The sequence below is a fragment of the Microtus oregoni genome, unplaced genomic scaffold (genome assembly GCF_018167655.1).
Source record: "Microtus oregoni isolate MIOR12 unplaced genomic scaffold, Mior012 000001F_ref0000356, whole genome shotgun sequence".
In the NCBI taxonomy this organism is placed as follows: domain Eukaryota; kingdom Metazoa; phylum Chordata; class Mammalia; order Rodentia; family Cricetidae; genus Microtus; species Microtus oregoni.
In genome coordinates, this window is record NW_024543060.1 from 36,716,020 (window position 1) to 36,731,719 (window position 15,700).

The following is a 15,700-nucleotide window of genomic DNA, read 5'->3' on the forward strand; positions in this document are numbered from 1 at the left end:
AAATGATGCAGAATTTAAACTGAATAAAGACATTGACAAATCAATTTTAAATATGGTGAATTGAAAAACACCTTTTTAGGTAGTTATTTTTAAGTTTTCCTTTTAGTTTCAGTCTTTATGAATGACTGTACCAATCTACTTAGGAGAACATGTTTTGTCAATAAAGAACTTTTCTTCTATGACATCATAAATGGTACAGAGACGAAAGAAAAGAAAAGATGATCTTCCCATTGTAATTTTTGTAACAACCCCCCCAAAAAACAAAAAGAAAGACAAAGAAAGAAAATTGGAAGACTTCCATTTCAATATATAGTAATCAATAAAACATAATTTGTAATAATAAAATGATGCTGCAAAAGTTTAAGAACTGAAAAAAAATTCCATAATATGTGAAAGGGTAAGTTAAAAAAACATGTAGAATATGATTTTTATGACTATATACATATGCTTATCAATTTTATGGGAATATGTTTTTATAAAAAATATTTTTCAGATCAGTCGGGCATGAAAATACATGCCTTTAATGCCAGCACTCAGAAACAGGTGGATCTCAATGATTTCAAGGCCAGCCTCCTGGTCTACACAAGTTTCAGGCCAGGCCAGTCAAAGCTGCATAGTGAGACCTTGTCCTTTTTAAAAAAAAAAAAAAAAGGAAGAAAAAGAAGAGAAAGAGAGAGGAAGGAAGGAAAAAAGGAAGGAAGGAAGGAAAAAAGGAAGGAAGGATGGAAAAAAGGAAGGAAGGAAGGAAGGAAAGAAAGAAAAAGAAAGAAAGAAGAAGAGGAGAATGATATAGGGAAACTGGAACTGGGGGTAGAAATACAGTTAAAGTATATGACATACATGTATAAAAATGTCCTAAGGAGACCATTGTTTTGTGCAACAAATATATGCTGATACTTACAAACATTTCTTAATTTGTTATTATTAAACAAATGACACAACCCAAGTCATTCAAAAAACAAAAAGTGGACTCTGAAAAAAGCTATTACAGGATGATTTTGTGAGGCCACTTATACAGACATGAAATGTTTCATTTGTTCTACGATGGTGTTTATATATTACTTTGGGAAAATGCAATAATATAAAAGTTCAAATCATTTTCTAATGAAGCTATAATAATACCTTAAAACTTGACAAACAGACAATAATCAGTTAGCTCTCTCAATGTGTTCTTTTTTTAAAAAATAAATCTCACATTTTTAAGAGATCAAATACTTAGGAATATTTGAATGTTTGCCATGAGGTTAACAAATACACTGAATATTAAGATTTTAATGTGACCAACTTTAGAAAGCAGCAATGGTATAAGCAAATTTAAAGAGTTTCCAACAAAGAATATTTGTACATTTACCTAGTGTCTCAGAACCCAGACAGCACGTAGTATAACTGCATGAACTAATTGGACTGTGCCCAAGTCTGTGTATCAGAGCCATAGTAAGAAGTGGGCACGATGGAATGTTCAGTTTCCTGACCACCTTCAGCACTATCACTGCAAGTCCTTGAAGACAGAGGAGACCCCTAGTGCAATGTTAAGGTGATAAATAACCAAAATTCCTCTGGTATTGGGCAATGTGAGCATTAAAGTAGTGGTTCTAGTAAAAGCAACAAAATAACACTACGCTGCTAAGTGAGCAAATAAAGTCTTGATGGGTAAGGGTAGGATGTAAAGCATGTAGATGGGAATGAATTTGGAAATAAATATTAAACCTCATTTCACTTTGTTTCTGATGTCTAGTACCTTCAAATATATTCATTTATTGTAGGTTGTAAAATGTTTTACATGTCACAATACTTAAGAATTCATTTTTAAGCAAGGAATATTCTTTGTTAATTACCATTTACATGTTTAAATATCCTAGCATGCATGTTTTTTAAAACTACCTATGAAGAAAAATATGGTTAGATAAAACATACCTGGTAACATTACAGTACCATCTTGTTCCAGTGTTTCAGGACTTATTCTTATGGCTGTCATACTGTGGTTATTCACATCTCGATATAATAAATAACCCTGGAAATAAAAATATTATATATGTATATATATTTTAAGATATGTCTTCATTACAAAGAGAAAAAGCAGCTGTATGGCTATTATTTTGTTGATGCACAATAAATTAATAAAGCTATCTAAGGGATAGAAACGATTAAAATTTAAGAACAGGATTCTATTTTAGATGGAAGGCAAATGAGGAAAAACTTAAGGTCAACCTCTGGCCTTTACAAGAACGTGCCATATGCATATACACCCATATATCACAAACACTTGCATGAGCACACACACCACACATACATAATAAATTCTAACTCTTAAAACTAATACACTGGCCATATTATTTCCTAGATAAAACATAAGTATAAATTAATGAGGCAGATGTTTGGGCACACTGGGTTTTAAAAGACAATCACTTTAATATAAATTTTCAAAATGCCTCAATAATTGATATAGCAGAATAATTCTTCACATGCGGTTTGAATGAGAATGTTCATGCTTAAATGCTTGGCCTCCAGTTAGTGGAACTATTTGGTAAAAATTAGTAGGTATGGCCTTCTTAGAGGAAGTGTGTCATTGGGGGTATGCTCCAAGTTTTCAGAAGCCTACTCTACCTCTCTCTCCTTCCCTCCCTCCCTCTTTCTCCCTCCTTCCCTTCCTTCCTTCCTTCCTTCCTCCCTCCCTTTCTCCCTCATTTCCCCCCTTCTCTCACTCTGTCAGCCTGCAACTTGAGGATCAGATGTGAGCTCTCAGCTAATTGCTTCAGGACCGTCCCACCATGTCTGTCATGTACTAGCCCTGTGAAACTGCAAGGAAACCCTAATTAAATGTTTTTCTTGGTAAGTTGCCTTGGTCATGATGTCTATTCACAGCAACTGAACATTAACTAAGGCAACGTGACAAAGTTGTCACGTTGTAGGTACTTTAATTTTCAAAGTACTTTCAAATGTCCTTTTATCATTTTATGCTGACAGCAGATTCTGTTAGCTCAAGAAATCATGAAGTATAGGGAAAACTTTACTCTTTATTCTGGGCTTTGTCTTACAGACAGGGAAACAACAGAATTACATATTTCTGACTCTTTCTCTCCATCTTTCATTTACTTTTCTTCGTGAGAGGAGGAGTTACTGTATCCGGTGCTAAAACAGTAAGAACAGACCGACGGTGCTGACTGCAGAAGAGACCACAGCATTCAGAAAGCACCATGGGGTGAGTTTTTGCATGCATCTCTAGCAAGTGCTGTCCCCTAAAAAGTGTTTGCTAGAAGGAACAGGATCTAGACATAGAATGCAAGAGTTGATGGCAAGGAGTCCTAATATGGTTTCAGAAGTCACTTATTCATTTTCAATTCAGATTTGCTAATGCAAAAGGTGGTCTTTGATTCTTAGCTCCAGATTTGCTTAAAGGAGAACTCCAAAGGAGGTATTTTCAATTCCCCCTCTGAAGGTAGTAAACAACAGAGCTAAGTAAACTGATTTTTCTTTAGTCGCTCAGCTACTAAAGCAGAACCAGGATTGTAGTTGTAGCACCTATGAATCTGAGTTTACACTCCTTACCCTGCTCTGCACCATTACCTAGCCATATTAATAAAAATACACCATTCCTGTATAATTCATTCAACGAGCACAAACCATATGTTTTAAACGGGAAGATAATTTCATTTATTAAGGATATTTTCCTACCTGGGCATACCCTAACCAGGATTTTTTCTCTTTTCTGTTTCTGATACGGGATGTAGAATTATATATATGGCCCTGTAAAATAACAAAAATTTATCTAAGTACAGATTAATAATTAAAAAACAATAAAATAATAAAATATGTGAATAATATTTAATATATGCATTTCAATTATAATTTTCAAGTAAAAACCAAAATTAGTACTAAAGGGTTTAGAAACAGAATATAACTCAATTACTGAGATATGGCTATTACTGTTATAATCAAGAACTGTACAGAATTACATTACCCTAACTGTTCCACTGTATCCAGAGCCTATTTTGTATAATCCATCCTTGCATAAGAGGTAAAGAAAAAATCCATCATTCTGAAGCAAACACTGGTCATCTTCATCAACAGATACTTCTTTTAATGGCCATTTGTGCATTAGAGCTGCTTTCTTAATGCCATTGCTAAACCAGTCCTGGATTTGAATCTTTCCAACCAAAACTGCCTGTACACTTCTCTGAAGTGAATTTAGTATCGTTGGCACCTATTCAAAAGAGAAGAAATCAAAAGACAATTTAAATTGCTTTCAAACCCAAAACAGGCACGATAAAGATATTATTTATGACAAAACAAGTTATAAAGACTGATGCATGTTTGGCAGGCTTGCAAAGGTACAAACTAAAAGTTCATCTATAAGAAGTAACCCTCAAGCAAATGGGACTGACTTCTTTTTTTTTTTTATTTTTTTTTTAAAAAAATATGGAACGCTTCACGAATTTCTGTGTCATCCTTGCGCAGGGGCCATGCTAATCTTCTCTGTATCGTTCCAATTTTAGTATATGTGCTGCCGAAGCGAGCACGGGACGGACTTCTTTAAGGATTCTATCCCTTCCTTCTATAAAGTCTTGGCTAGGATGCCTTGTTCTCTGTCTTTACTATCTATCATTACTTTGTGGAAATCAGACCATGGTAACATACTCTGTATTCTTTGTTTGTTTTATTGATTTTATTGAGCTATACATTTTTCTCTGCTCCCCTCCTTGCCTCTCCCCTCACATTCAACCCTCTCCCAATGGTCACCATGTCCCAATTTACTCAGGACATCTTGTCTTTTTCTACTACTCATGTAGATTAGATCCACGTATGTCTCTCTTAGGGTCCTAATTGTTGTCTAGGTTCTCCAGGGTTGTGATTTGTAGGCTGAATTTCTTTGCTTTATGTCTAAAAGCCACTTATGAGTGAGTACATATGATATTTGTCTTTCTGGGTCTGGGTTACCAGACTCAAATGATGTTTTCTAGATCCATCCATTTGACTGCAAATTTCAAGATGTCATTATTTTTTTCTGCTGTGTAGTACTCCATTGTGTAAATGTACCGTATTTTCCTTATCCATTCTTTAGTCGAGGGGTATTTAGGATGTTTCCAGGTTCTAGTTATGACAAACAAAGCTGCTATGAACATAATTGAGCACATGTCGTTGTGGTACAATTAAGCATCATTTGTATATATACCCAAAAGTGGTATTGCAGAATCTTGAAGAAGGTTGTTTCCTAATTGTCTGAGAAATAGCCATACTGATATCCAACTTGCACTCCCACCAGCAATGCAGAAGTGTTCCCTTTACCCTACAACCTCTCCAGCATAAGCTGTCATCAGTCTTTTCATCTTGGCCATTCTTACAGGTGTAAAATGGAATCTCAGAGTTGTTTTGATTAGCATTTCTCTGATGACTAAGTATGTTAAGCATTTCCTTAAGTGTCTTTCAGCCATTTTAAATTCCTCTGTTGAAACTTCTATGTTTAGCTCTGTATTCCACTTTTTACTGGATTATTTGTTCTTTTGATCACCAATTTCTTGAGTTCTTTGTATATTTTAGAGATCAGACCCCTGTCTGATGTGGGGTTGGTAAAGATCTTTTCTAATTCTGTAAGCTGCCGTTTTGTCTTGTTGACCGTGTCCTTTGCTTTACAGAAGCTTCGCAGTTTCAGGAGGTCTCTTTTATTAATTGTTTCTCACGGTGTCTGTGCTACTGGGGTTTTATTTAGGAGGTGGTCTCCTGTGCCAATGCATTCAAGTGTACTTCCCACTTTCTCTTCTATGAGGTTCAGTGTGGTTGGCTTACATGTTGAGGTCTTTGATCCATTTGGACTTGAGCTTTGTGCATGGGTCTATTTTCATTCTTCTATATGGTAACACACTGTTTTATTATACACTCCCTTTCTTATTCTCTATTCATGATTCTTGTTTCCTCTTTTTCTGCTGGATTCTATATAATTTCTTTCACTTTTATCTTTAGCTCACTATTTGCATCTTCAACCATACTACAACTATTTAACCCCCCCTTCAATTTTCTAATTGTAGCTATTTGATTTTTTACCTCCTTGAGTTAAATTTCATTTTTATCCTAATCTGACTATGTCTTATATTGTATTCATTAATCATAGTTTAAATATTTGGAATTTTTTTCAAAATCTATTTGCTATTTTCATGATACAGAATTAAACACGCATGCAGCTTAAATCAAACGATGTGCATTATCTGTACATCAACCATAGAGAGATCAAAATATTAAATAACTTAAAAATTTAGAGAATTTCTACTGACAGAATGAAGAAAAGTGCAATTTGGCACCTACTAAATTTCTTAATACCTGGATAGTTTGGCAAGCATGACTCCCATTGTTGGTTAGTATAGCAGAGATGGCCTGGAGTGTCCTTCCGGTTTCTCCCCAAGAAGCTACCAGACTAAAGAGGCAAGCACAGGACAGTGCTGTGAGGGACTGCCCTGTGCTGTCGTTCATCCCAGTACTCCGAACAGTAATTTCCAAAAGGAGCTGGAAGAGAGACTCTGTGGATAAAACAAGATTCAGTTATACTCATTTGAGTTGCAGAGAAATATATATATTTCACTATATATAAAATTTAAGGCATCTCGAACTATTATTTTGTAGTAGCTTTTGTTTGGTCAACCCACTCCACAATCAAAGCATTTATATAACAAGGGATTAGAAAACATTTAGTTGGGCCGGGCGATGGTGGCGCACGCCTTTAATCCCAGCACTCGGGAGGCAGAGGCAGGTGGATCTCTGTGAGTTCGAGACCAGCCTGGTCTGCAGAGCTAGTTCCAGGACAGGCTCCAAAGCCACAGAGAAACCCTGTCTCAAAAGACCAAAAAAAAAAAAAAAAGAAAAAGAAAAGAAAACATTTAGTTCTATCCCTTACTTTTGTAACTGAAGTAGTAAAAATGGTCTAAGGCCTTACAAAACAATCTTGCCTACACAAGAAACTCACCCTTAACATCGCAGTTTATCTTTCAACAATCTTGTCCTTCAGGTGAGGACTACTCACAGTATTTCAAAGTACAAAGAGTATGCACTTCTATTTGGACCACAAGAGCATATTTACAAAAAATAAGAAAATGCTACAACTTTAATATAAAACTTTATAATTAACATAATAACATCTTAAAGTAATAAAGGGGTATATAACTCATTTATCTTAAAGAACTATCCAAGGTCACAGGACAAGTATCTTCTTCCTTTAATGGGTAATACAACTGAGACCAAGGCAGATGAAAAGATTTTCCCTTATTCATAAAGCTATTTAGTGACAGAGTTGAAAAGAAAACACATGCTTATTCTGTTACCACAACAAGCACCTCAACACCACCTAAGACAGAATCAAATACTGCCTGGGCATTTCTTCAGCAGAGAGAAAAAGAGGAACTGAAAACTCTTAGAAAGTGAAACAGCAGAGACACTGAAAAGACAAGTCAGACTGGCAAAACCCCTGGCAGGATAGAGGGGAACAGGAAGGAAGAAGGTAGTTCTCTGAAAACTGGAAGAGTTTTGTTATTCATTCAATAATTCAAAGACATCTAGTGATCATTTCTCATCAATTCTTCACCTTCCTAATTCCAAATGAAGCTGTGTATTTTCTTCTTAATTAATTCTTCAATTTTCTTTATCTTACCATATCATCCCAATCCATGGTATCTACTACCAGTGGCTAACTGAGCTAACAGAAAAACAAAAAAGGTTAATAAATTAACTTTTACCATTCCTTTTCATATATTTATAGTCACAGAATTTTCAAATAAAAAAAAATCTAGTTTCCTGCTTAAAATGCACTCAATCTTTTGTTAATTCTGTCCTCTTTCCTCTCCTTTGTGATTTTTTTGCTGTTTCTTCTTACTTGTCTTTTCCATCTATTATTCCCTCTCTTTTCTTTAAAATATTATCATTTCTTCTTTACCTTCTTTAGCTGTCTCCCCACTCATCCTCCCTCTAGAAATTAGGCTTCAGTATTCAATCTATCAGTCATTCACCAAATACAGAAGTCTTCCTGCATATGGACACACTCTAAGTTGGAAAAGTATACTGTCAAACGAGACAAAGTAATGTTGTTGTCCTTAAAATGTTAGATTTAAGATGAAGAAAATTGTTAATAATTTAAATAAGTATTTTTGCAATAAATTACTTTTGCTTTTTTTTAATTTTAAACTCTGTGTGTGTGTGTGTGAGTGTGTACATATGTGTGCATGCCATGGTGCTCATGTGGAGGTCACAAGACAATTTTCAGGAGTCATTTCTTTCCTTCTGTGTGTGTCCTGGGGATCTAATTCAGGCTTTTAAGTTTGTGTGGCAAGAGCTTTACCAGCTGAGCCATAGCATCAGTCCAACGATAAATTATTTTTAATGATTTATTTATTTTTAATTTGTGTGTGTGTATATATGTGTGTATGCATATGTGACTGTAGATGCCCGTGGAGGCCACAAGAGAGAACTGGATCCCCTAGAACTGGAGTTACAAGAGGTTGTGGACTCCCTTGTATGGGTTCTGGGAAACAAATTTTGGCCCATTTTAGGAGGACTATTAACTCTTAAACACTGAGTCATCTCTCCATCCCCAAGGAAAATATTTTTAGAATGTGTAATGAGGTAGAGAATAACTTTCTATATTTCCCAGCACTGTAACAAACCTTATAAACACGTACATATAGCTTCACAGAGTCCCTCCCTCTTCTTCACTTCTTCCTTCCTATGAGGCTTTCCTTCTGTTCACTATATTCTAGGCTTACAAAACTTGCTTCAGTCATTTTTTCCCCATCTCAGAGCCTTACTGGACGCTGTTCTCTCTGCCTTAGATACTTATAATCTGGTTCACTCCTTACTCTTTCTTACTTATGTTATCATCACTTATCATCATTACTTCTTATTCATTCTTACTGATGTCGTATCTTTAAGGAAGTGACTCTCAGAGTTCTACTCACTCCATGCTATCTGTCTATATTTGTAATTACATATATGTACAATCACTTGATGCCAATGTCAACAACAAAAGAAACATTATAATACTTTCTTAATACCGTACTGTTGTACTTTGAATGAGAATGGCCTCCACAGGCTCATATATTTTAATGCCTGGTCCCCAGTTGTTGGAACTGTTTAGGAATGATTAAGAGGTATGGCCTTGTTGAAGAAGCTGTGTCACTGGGGACAAGCTTTGAGGTTTCAAAAGCCAATGTCATTCCAAGTTAGCTCTTCTGCCCTGTATCTTGTATGGATCAAGATTTTAAACTTTCAGATACTGTTCCAGGGCTATACCTGCCTGCCTGCTGCCATGCTCTGAGAGGTCATGATGTTTATGGACTAACCCAAATAAATACTTTCCCACTCATGGTGTCTTATCAAAGCACTAAAAAGTAACTAAGGCACGAGCAAAGAAAAATCTATTAAATAGTTAAAATATATATTTAATATTAAACTAAATAGAAAAACAGAAGAAAATTCTCTTAATCCCTCCCTTAGATAAGGAGCTATTGATGACTGACAGATGCTGGGAGGGACAGTCAGTTTTCTTAAGGATGCAGCCTCTAATAAGGTGTCTGGGCTCCACTACATGACCCTACAACCATGCACATAATGGAAACACTAAGTGGACTAAGTGGGCTTTGAAAAAAGAGCACAGAAATTTAGATGAAAAAAGTGGTGGTAGAAGCATGGAGTGAAAGGGCTGTAGACGGATTTATCAAATCACATTAAATACACAATATTAACAGGATTACTGATGCTACTGCACAGTGAACTGGTAAAGTGGTTCTTAACCTGTGATAACTTTTGTTTGGTAGCAGCAGTTAAGTGCCTTACGCTGGGGAGAGAGGTATATGCTGTCTTCAGTTTTTTCAGGATGTCGTTCCTCCTCCATAAAATAAAACAAAGTTAAAATCAAAAATTAAACTACTATATGTGACAAACAAAGGAAGCTCTGACATATAATTAGGTTCTTAAAATGTGGATCTAATAAAATCCAAATATTTTGGTAGGGCATAGTTGTAGACATCTATTAATTCTAGTGGTTGGGAAGCCAGAGAAGGAGGAATGAAGTTTAAGGCCAATCCGGGCTACACAGAAGGGCTTTGCCTTAAAAGGAAAACAGGGAAAAAAAAAAGAATTAAATGGGCGGGGGGGGGGGGGTGAGTAAAGCCAGATACAGACGATATGGAATCAAAATCTAATTCAGTCAATAATGTTGTCCCCAGGCCATCAGTAACAGTATCACACAGAAACTTATTCAAATTAACAATGTTTGGTCCCATCTTAAATATACTGAATGAAAAACCCCACACCTGGGTCAAAGATGACTTAGATACATACTGCTTTTGAGAATCATAATTTCTATGGTTTTAGGGGTATTTTCCTATATTGGTAAAATGATCTAGAAAATTCTAGACTGACAGGATATCCATGGTTTAGAATCAGAAAAAAACAATAAGCCAGCTAAAGAATATGCTTCACCTACATTTCTATCAGTGCATAAAGTTCCTGTCTTTCTTATGTGGTTATATGCTGAGCCTAGGCCCTTAACATGAAAAGCAAGTAATGCTAAAACTTAAATATAATAAGAAAAGCTAACATCTTTATGTAAGGAAACTTGCTACTAAGTCAGAGGCTTGAAGAACACAAAAGAAATATCTTCTCTTTAAAAGTTAATTGTACCATTGGGGTCTGTGTCACTTACTGCCCACAGGCTACGATTTTAACTCCTCTAGAGTAACAAGTGAGTAGGAAAGATGAGCATCTGCTATTTGGACCCTGGGATTTGAGTTAATGGGGATTTTAGAGGTTTGGTGTTATTCTGTCATCTTGGGGAATTTATGGCTTGTTTCCCCCTATTGTTACAACAACCAAGATTCGACTCTGCATAAACCAAAACTCTTTAGACTATAACTCTAGTAAAACACAACAAAGAACAGCAAAGTTAAATTCCTGTTTTTCTGTACCCAGTCAAATGTTGCATTTCTTGTTCTTATGCATATTTCCTAAGAGAAGTGGTTCAATTTAAGTGTTTCACTGAAGGCATAAGATCTTACCTAGGACCTCTGGTGGCTCTGATTGGAGGCCTTCTGGCTGCTGGCCTTGAAGCACATTCAACAAGGCTTGGAGGCTCCTCAAACACAGGGATGGATGAGAAAATCGAGTCTCCTTGATCAGTTCAAAGACTTCACAAAGCCCAACCTCAATGATCTGTTTAATATGAAAATAAAATTATACTTCCTAACATGTAAGTGAATAATACTTTCTATAGTCTAGTTTTTGCAAGTTATCTCAACACCAAATAAAGAGTTATATTTAAATGGAAAAACAAAAAAAAAGCACTTTTTTCCAGATTTAACATGAAAACCACGTAGCTATATACAAAGCAAGAACTAGTGACATTACTTAAATATTGGTTTGGACACAGTGAAGTCATAGCAAGACATAGTGAAACACCTTGTAAACTGGAACTAAGGAACAGGTGGTATTCACACAGAAGAAATAGGCTCTGTTAATTTAAAATACATTTGGTTATATGCAACTAGTTTTGTTACAGTACTTAGAACCAAATATAAAGACAACATAACACACACAGCAAAGGTGACTTTTAAAACTAATTTCACCTCAATCCTTCCCATGATGGTATAATTGCAAAATTATTACTTATAGGCAGTATTCCCGTCCTTTGGGCATGATGATCATGAAAGGAACTGGAAGGCTATTCAGCAAAAATATCACTTGATATTTTAGTTTAATGATAACAGTCCTCAATGGGACAAGAAATCCCTGACCCTCTTTAGCAAAAGGAGTGTAAATCTTTAGTTATAGATTTTAAGAGAAAAGTTACAATGAGCTGCTATGGTAACTTTGGAAGATTAATAAAACACTAAACAATAAAATCCTATTTCTTAGCCAACATATTTTGAGAACCATATATAACTTCAGGATGTGGTAAATTATGTGCATGCAGAAGGGACATTAAGAATTAAAATAAAACAAAGTCATAGAAACACCTCAAACAATAATTCTATGCCCAAAACAATAAGATAATATTCTTTTTGATGGGGCTTTTACATTAATGTATACATTGCATAGATGCACCGTTCTAAACCCTTGTTTATTGCAGCTCACTAAAAGACTTAAGGAGATAGACTGGGCCCTGTTTGCTGAGAGCTTATAATCTAAGTGGGAAAGTGAGCTATGCACATAACCCTGACCAACACCAACTTCTGTTACAGGATTTATACATTTATGCTGTGATGGAGGAGGGTCATCTTTCTATCTGTTGTTTCATTGGTTAAATAAAGAAACTGCCTTGGCCCTTTAATAGGACATAAAATTAGGTAGGCGGAGTACACAGAACAGAATGCTGGGAGAAAGAAGCTGAGTCAAGGAGTCGCCATGATTCTCCTACCGGACACAGACACAGGTTAAGATCTTCCCTGGTAAGACACCTCGTGGTGTTACAGGGATATTAGAAATGGGTTAGATCGATATGTAAGAGCTAGCCAAAAAGAGGCTGGACCTAATGGGCCAGGCAGTGTTTAAAAGACTACAGTTTCCGTGTAATTATTTTGGGGCATAAGCTAGCCATGTGGGCGGCCAGGTGCTGGGGACACAGCCCCGCCGCTCCTATTACAACAATGCTGTAAGAATTCCTACCTCCAGTAGCCTTTAAATTATCCATCCCCTTGGGCGTGGCCTCTTATACTGTATATGCCAATGTAAAGCTCACGCCTGGCCTCTTTCCTAGCTGCTGGATTCAGTTGCTGTTCCCTGTTCCAGCAGAGGATTGTGATCTGTGAGTCTACCACTAAATAAATAACCTTTTATTATATTCAATTCTGAGCTAGTGTGGGATTTCTTTTGTAGTGTCCTTCTTCACATTTAGTACAACTGACAACATGTATTTTCATTTTCTAACTAAACTGTATCCAACTATGGACAGGAACATCTGTGCTTAGGCCAGTGCTGAGCAAATATGGAGATACAATTATTATTCATCTAACTACTCACCTGTGTGCAAAAAATTACTGTAATTCAGAAACAGTTGGGTTTTTTTCAGACAAGGATGAAATTGCAGACAAATCCCAAAGTTCTGTCATTTGTAAGGTTTCTTTAGGGAATAAATACAACTAAGAAGTCAATGTAAGTAATAGAATTGTCTTTACAGAAGTTATCTAAAAATCCTAGTCTTGACTATAGTTAAATTTACCCAAGTTTATGCAGAGAATTTCAACTCATTAAGCACTTCTATAAATTTTTTTTTATCTGTTTTAGTTCATTTTCCTGGAATGGACTAGAAAACAAAAAGATGATTTCCATGTGCCTATATAATTAGAGAAAATCAAAGAGTGCATCTCTTTTCTCAAGCAATAGAAGACTACAATATTCTATTACAATTAATTATATTAACTTATAATATAAACTTAATCTATTAACAATTATGGTTAAGACATTTTATAATTTTCATAATTCAAGGATTCTTTGGAGTTGAAATTAAGGGATGGGAATCATTTATATGATGTTTCCTCATTGAAATAAAGAAGTTTTAGAGCCATATAATTTTCTAGTGGGATTCCTGTTTCCTATCTCAACATGCTTAAAGCTAGTTTAGCTGCATATTTATTTAAAAATATACTCTTAGGTTGACTAATGTATTTAGTTCTTGAATAAGTAAATTCGTTCTGAATTTGTAGGCAGTTGTGCATTAGGTTGTGAGAAAAAAGGGTTGAGATGTGCTCCCTTTCCTCAAGAAAGTATTCTCTAGTACAGACAACAAACAAATCAATCAATAAGTTTTCTAATGCCGTGAAAATTACAGAATGTGCTAGATACAGTAGACTGCATGGGTAAAGACACAGCACTGGGGGAAGGGCTTTATGTGTCAGCTCATTCAGTTGTCTTCTGAATAAAACCTACTCAAGGGTTTAAGTAAAAAGACGACCATCAGACTATAAGTTACTCAGATGTTCCTCAGGCAAATTAACTGAAGGGGTGAAGGAAGAGAGAGGCAGGCAGTTGTTGCACTTTTAAGAGGTGTTGATGATGGCTGGGAATGCTGTGTGACAATACCTTTATACAAGAATTGTTTTAGAAGCAGAACTGATAAGAATTAGTTGCATAGCTGTGAAAAAAAAATACCCCAGGAAAAACTTGAAGGAATTTATTTTGTTTCATGGCTTCAGAAGATTCGGTCCCTGATTGGTTGGCTCCATGCACTGGAGTAGAATATAGTACTGAAAGAATGTAAAGGACATATCTGTTCACCCATGAAGAGGAGGTAGCCTCGAGTGACCCCCTTCCTCCAGGTGAACTCCACCTTCTACAGTTTGCAGAACCTTCCCCAATAGTACAGTAAGCCTCAGGTAACATTTTATATTCACAATGTAACATTTAGTAATCAGCTGACAATGAGCATATTCTCAAAGTTTTTGGGTGGCAATATCAACAATCTATGGGAAAAGGAAAGACTAGAGGGAGATTTATTTATTGTCTGGCTAGAATGATGATGAAATTTAATGCTCAATATCTCTCTCTCTCTCTCTCTCTCTCTCCCTCCCTCCCTCCCTCCCTCCCCCCCTCTCTTTCTTTCACATACACACACACTTCCCCTCACTCCTTCCCTCTCCCACCCTCATCCTGATTTTAAAGCAGAAGGGAGACATCTGGTTCATGGCTAAAACTCTAAGGAGAGACACCAAATAGAATGCAGATTTGAGAAGTCTCTCTGCACAGACACAAATCAAAAACAATTAATGAGAAATGAGGAGTGCAAAATCAAGAACACAGTTTGAATGAACAAATTATCCTTGAAAAGTTGAAAGAATGCTTTCCCTCTGGGTGTGAAAAGCAGGGAGGAAGACTGTTCATAGTGAGCCACTGGCTCATTATGTGACACAGAATAGCAGTGTAGACATCCATATCCCGATAAGCAAATTCTTCTTTTTCTCCCTCTCCACCTCTTTTCCCTCTCATGCGCCTCTTCCACTTCTTCCCTTTTAAGTTTATTATTTTTATCATTTGTAAATACTACTACTATTTGCTTTATAGAAACAATCAGAAAAGGCAGACAATGTACTTTGCTTTGTAATGACATAAATATGTATCTCATTTCTGTTTGAGTTTTTTAAAGTATGTAAGCATTACAAATGATTGTAAGACTGCTTAATAATAAATACAAAACCTGCCATAAACAGATGAAAGAAATAGTTAGTAGGAGAGAAAGAAATCTCAGATGAGAAGAGAAAGCCTCAAGCCTCATAACAGGAGGCAGCAAAACATCTAGGAAGAAAGGGGGAGAAAGAAAATCTGCCTTCAATCCTCATCATGCAGGCCCCAGTCTTCCATTGTGTCTGTCCCAAGGTGATGCCAAAGGCTGCCAAGACTTATCACCTGAAATGCTCACTCCCCACTCATGGCATCGCCCGTGAGGCACTGTGGTTACCACAAATAGGCATCTAACTACTGCTTCCTCTGTCTTCACATCTCTTTCATTATAGGATCACATTGAGTTTCTGGAAGTTCTACTTCCTTGCAATCTTAAGTATTTATTGCTAAATTACGGGATACATAGGGAAGTTTGGCCCAAACCTGACACTTCTAACTACAGTTCTCATTTACTGAAGACTTGATATATACTGGGTACTGTTCTCTTAAGCACTCAACATCATTAACTCACTTAATCCTAACTGCAACCCTATGAGGTACATAATACTCTCAATTT

At 36.1% G+C, this 15,700-nt stretch overlaps 1 protein-coding gene and 1 non-coding gene across 14 annotated transcripts in view; both read right to left on the reverse strand.

The window, feature by feature from the left end:
- Mycbp2 (MYC binding protein 2) overlaps positions 1–15,700 on the reverse strand; it is a 226,395-nt gene that overhangs the window by 174,250 nt on the left and 36,445 nt on the right. For all 13 annotated transcript variants that reach the window (XM_041674411.1, XM_041674457.1, XM_041674467.1 and 10 more), the window contains exons 4-8: positions 11,031–11,184; positions 6,310–6,506; positions 3,959–4,201; positions 3,673–3,744; positions 1,915–2,011 (exon numbers count right to left, since the gene is read on the reverse strand). In XM_041674411.1, coding sequence (XP_041530345.1) covers positions 1,915–2,011; positions 3,673–3,744; positions 3,959–4,201; positions 6,310–6,506; positions 11,031–11,184 — 763 coding nt within the window. The remainder of the gene's footprint in view (positions 1–1,914; positions 2,012–3,672; positions 3,745–3,958; positions 4,202–6,309; positions 6,507–11,030; positions 11,185–15,700) is intronic.
- Positions 4,411–4,517, reverse strand: LOC121464908. Its single transcript, XR_005976584.1, has one exon. It is a non-coding gene; the product is annotated as a U6 spliceosomal RNA (small nuclear RNA).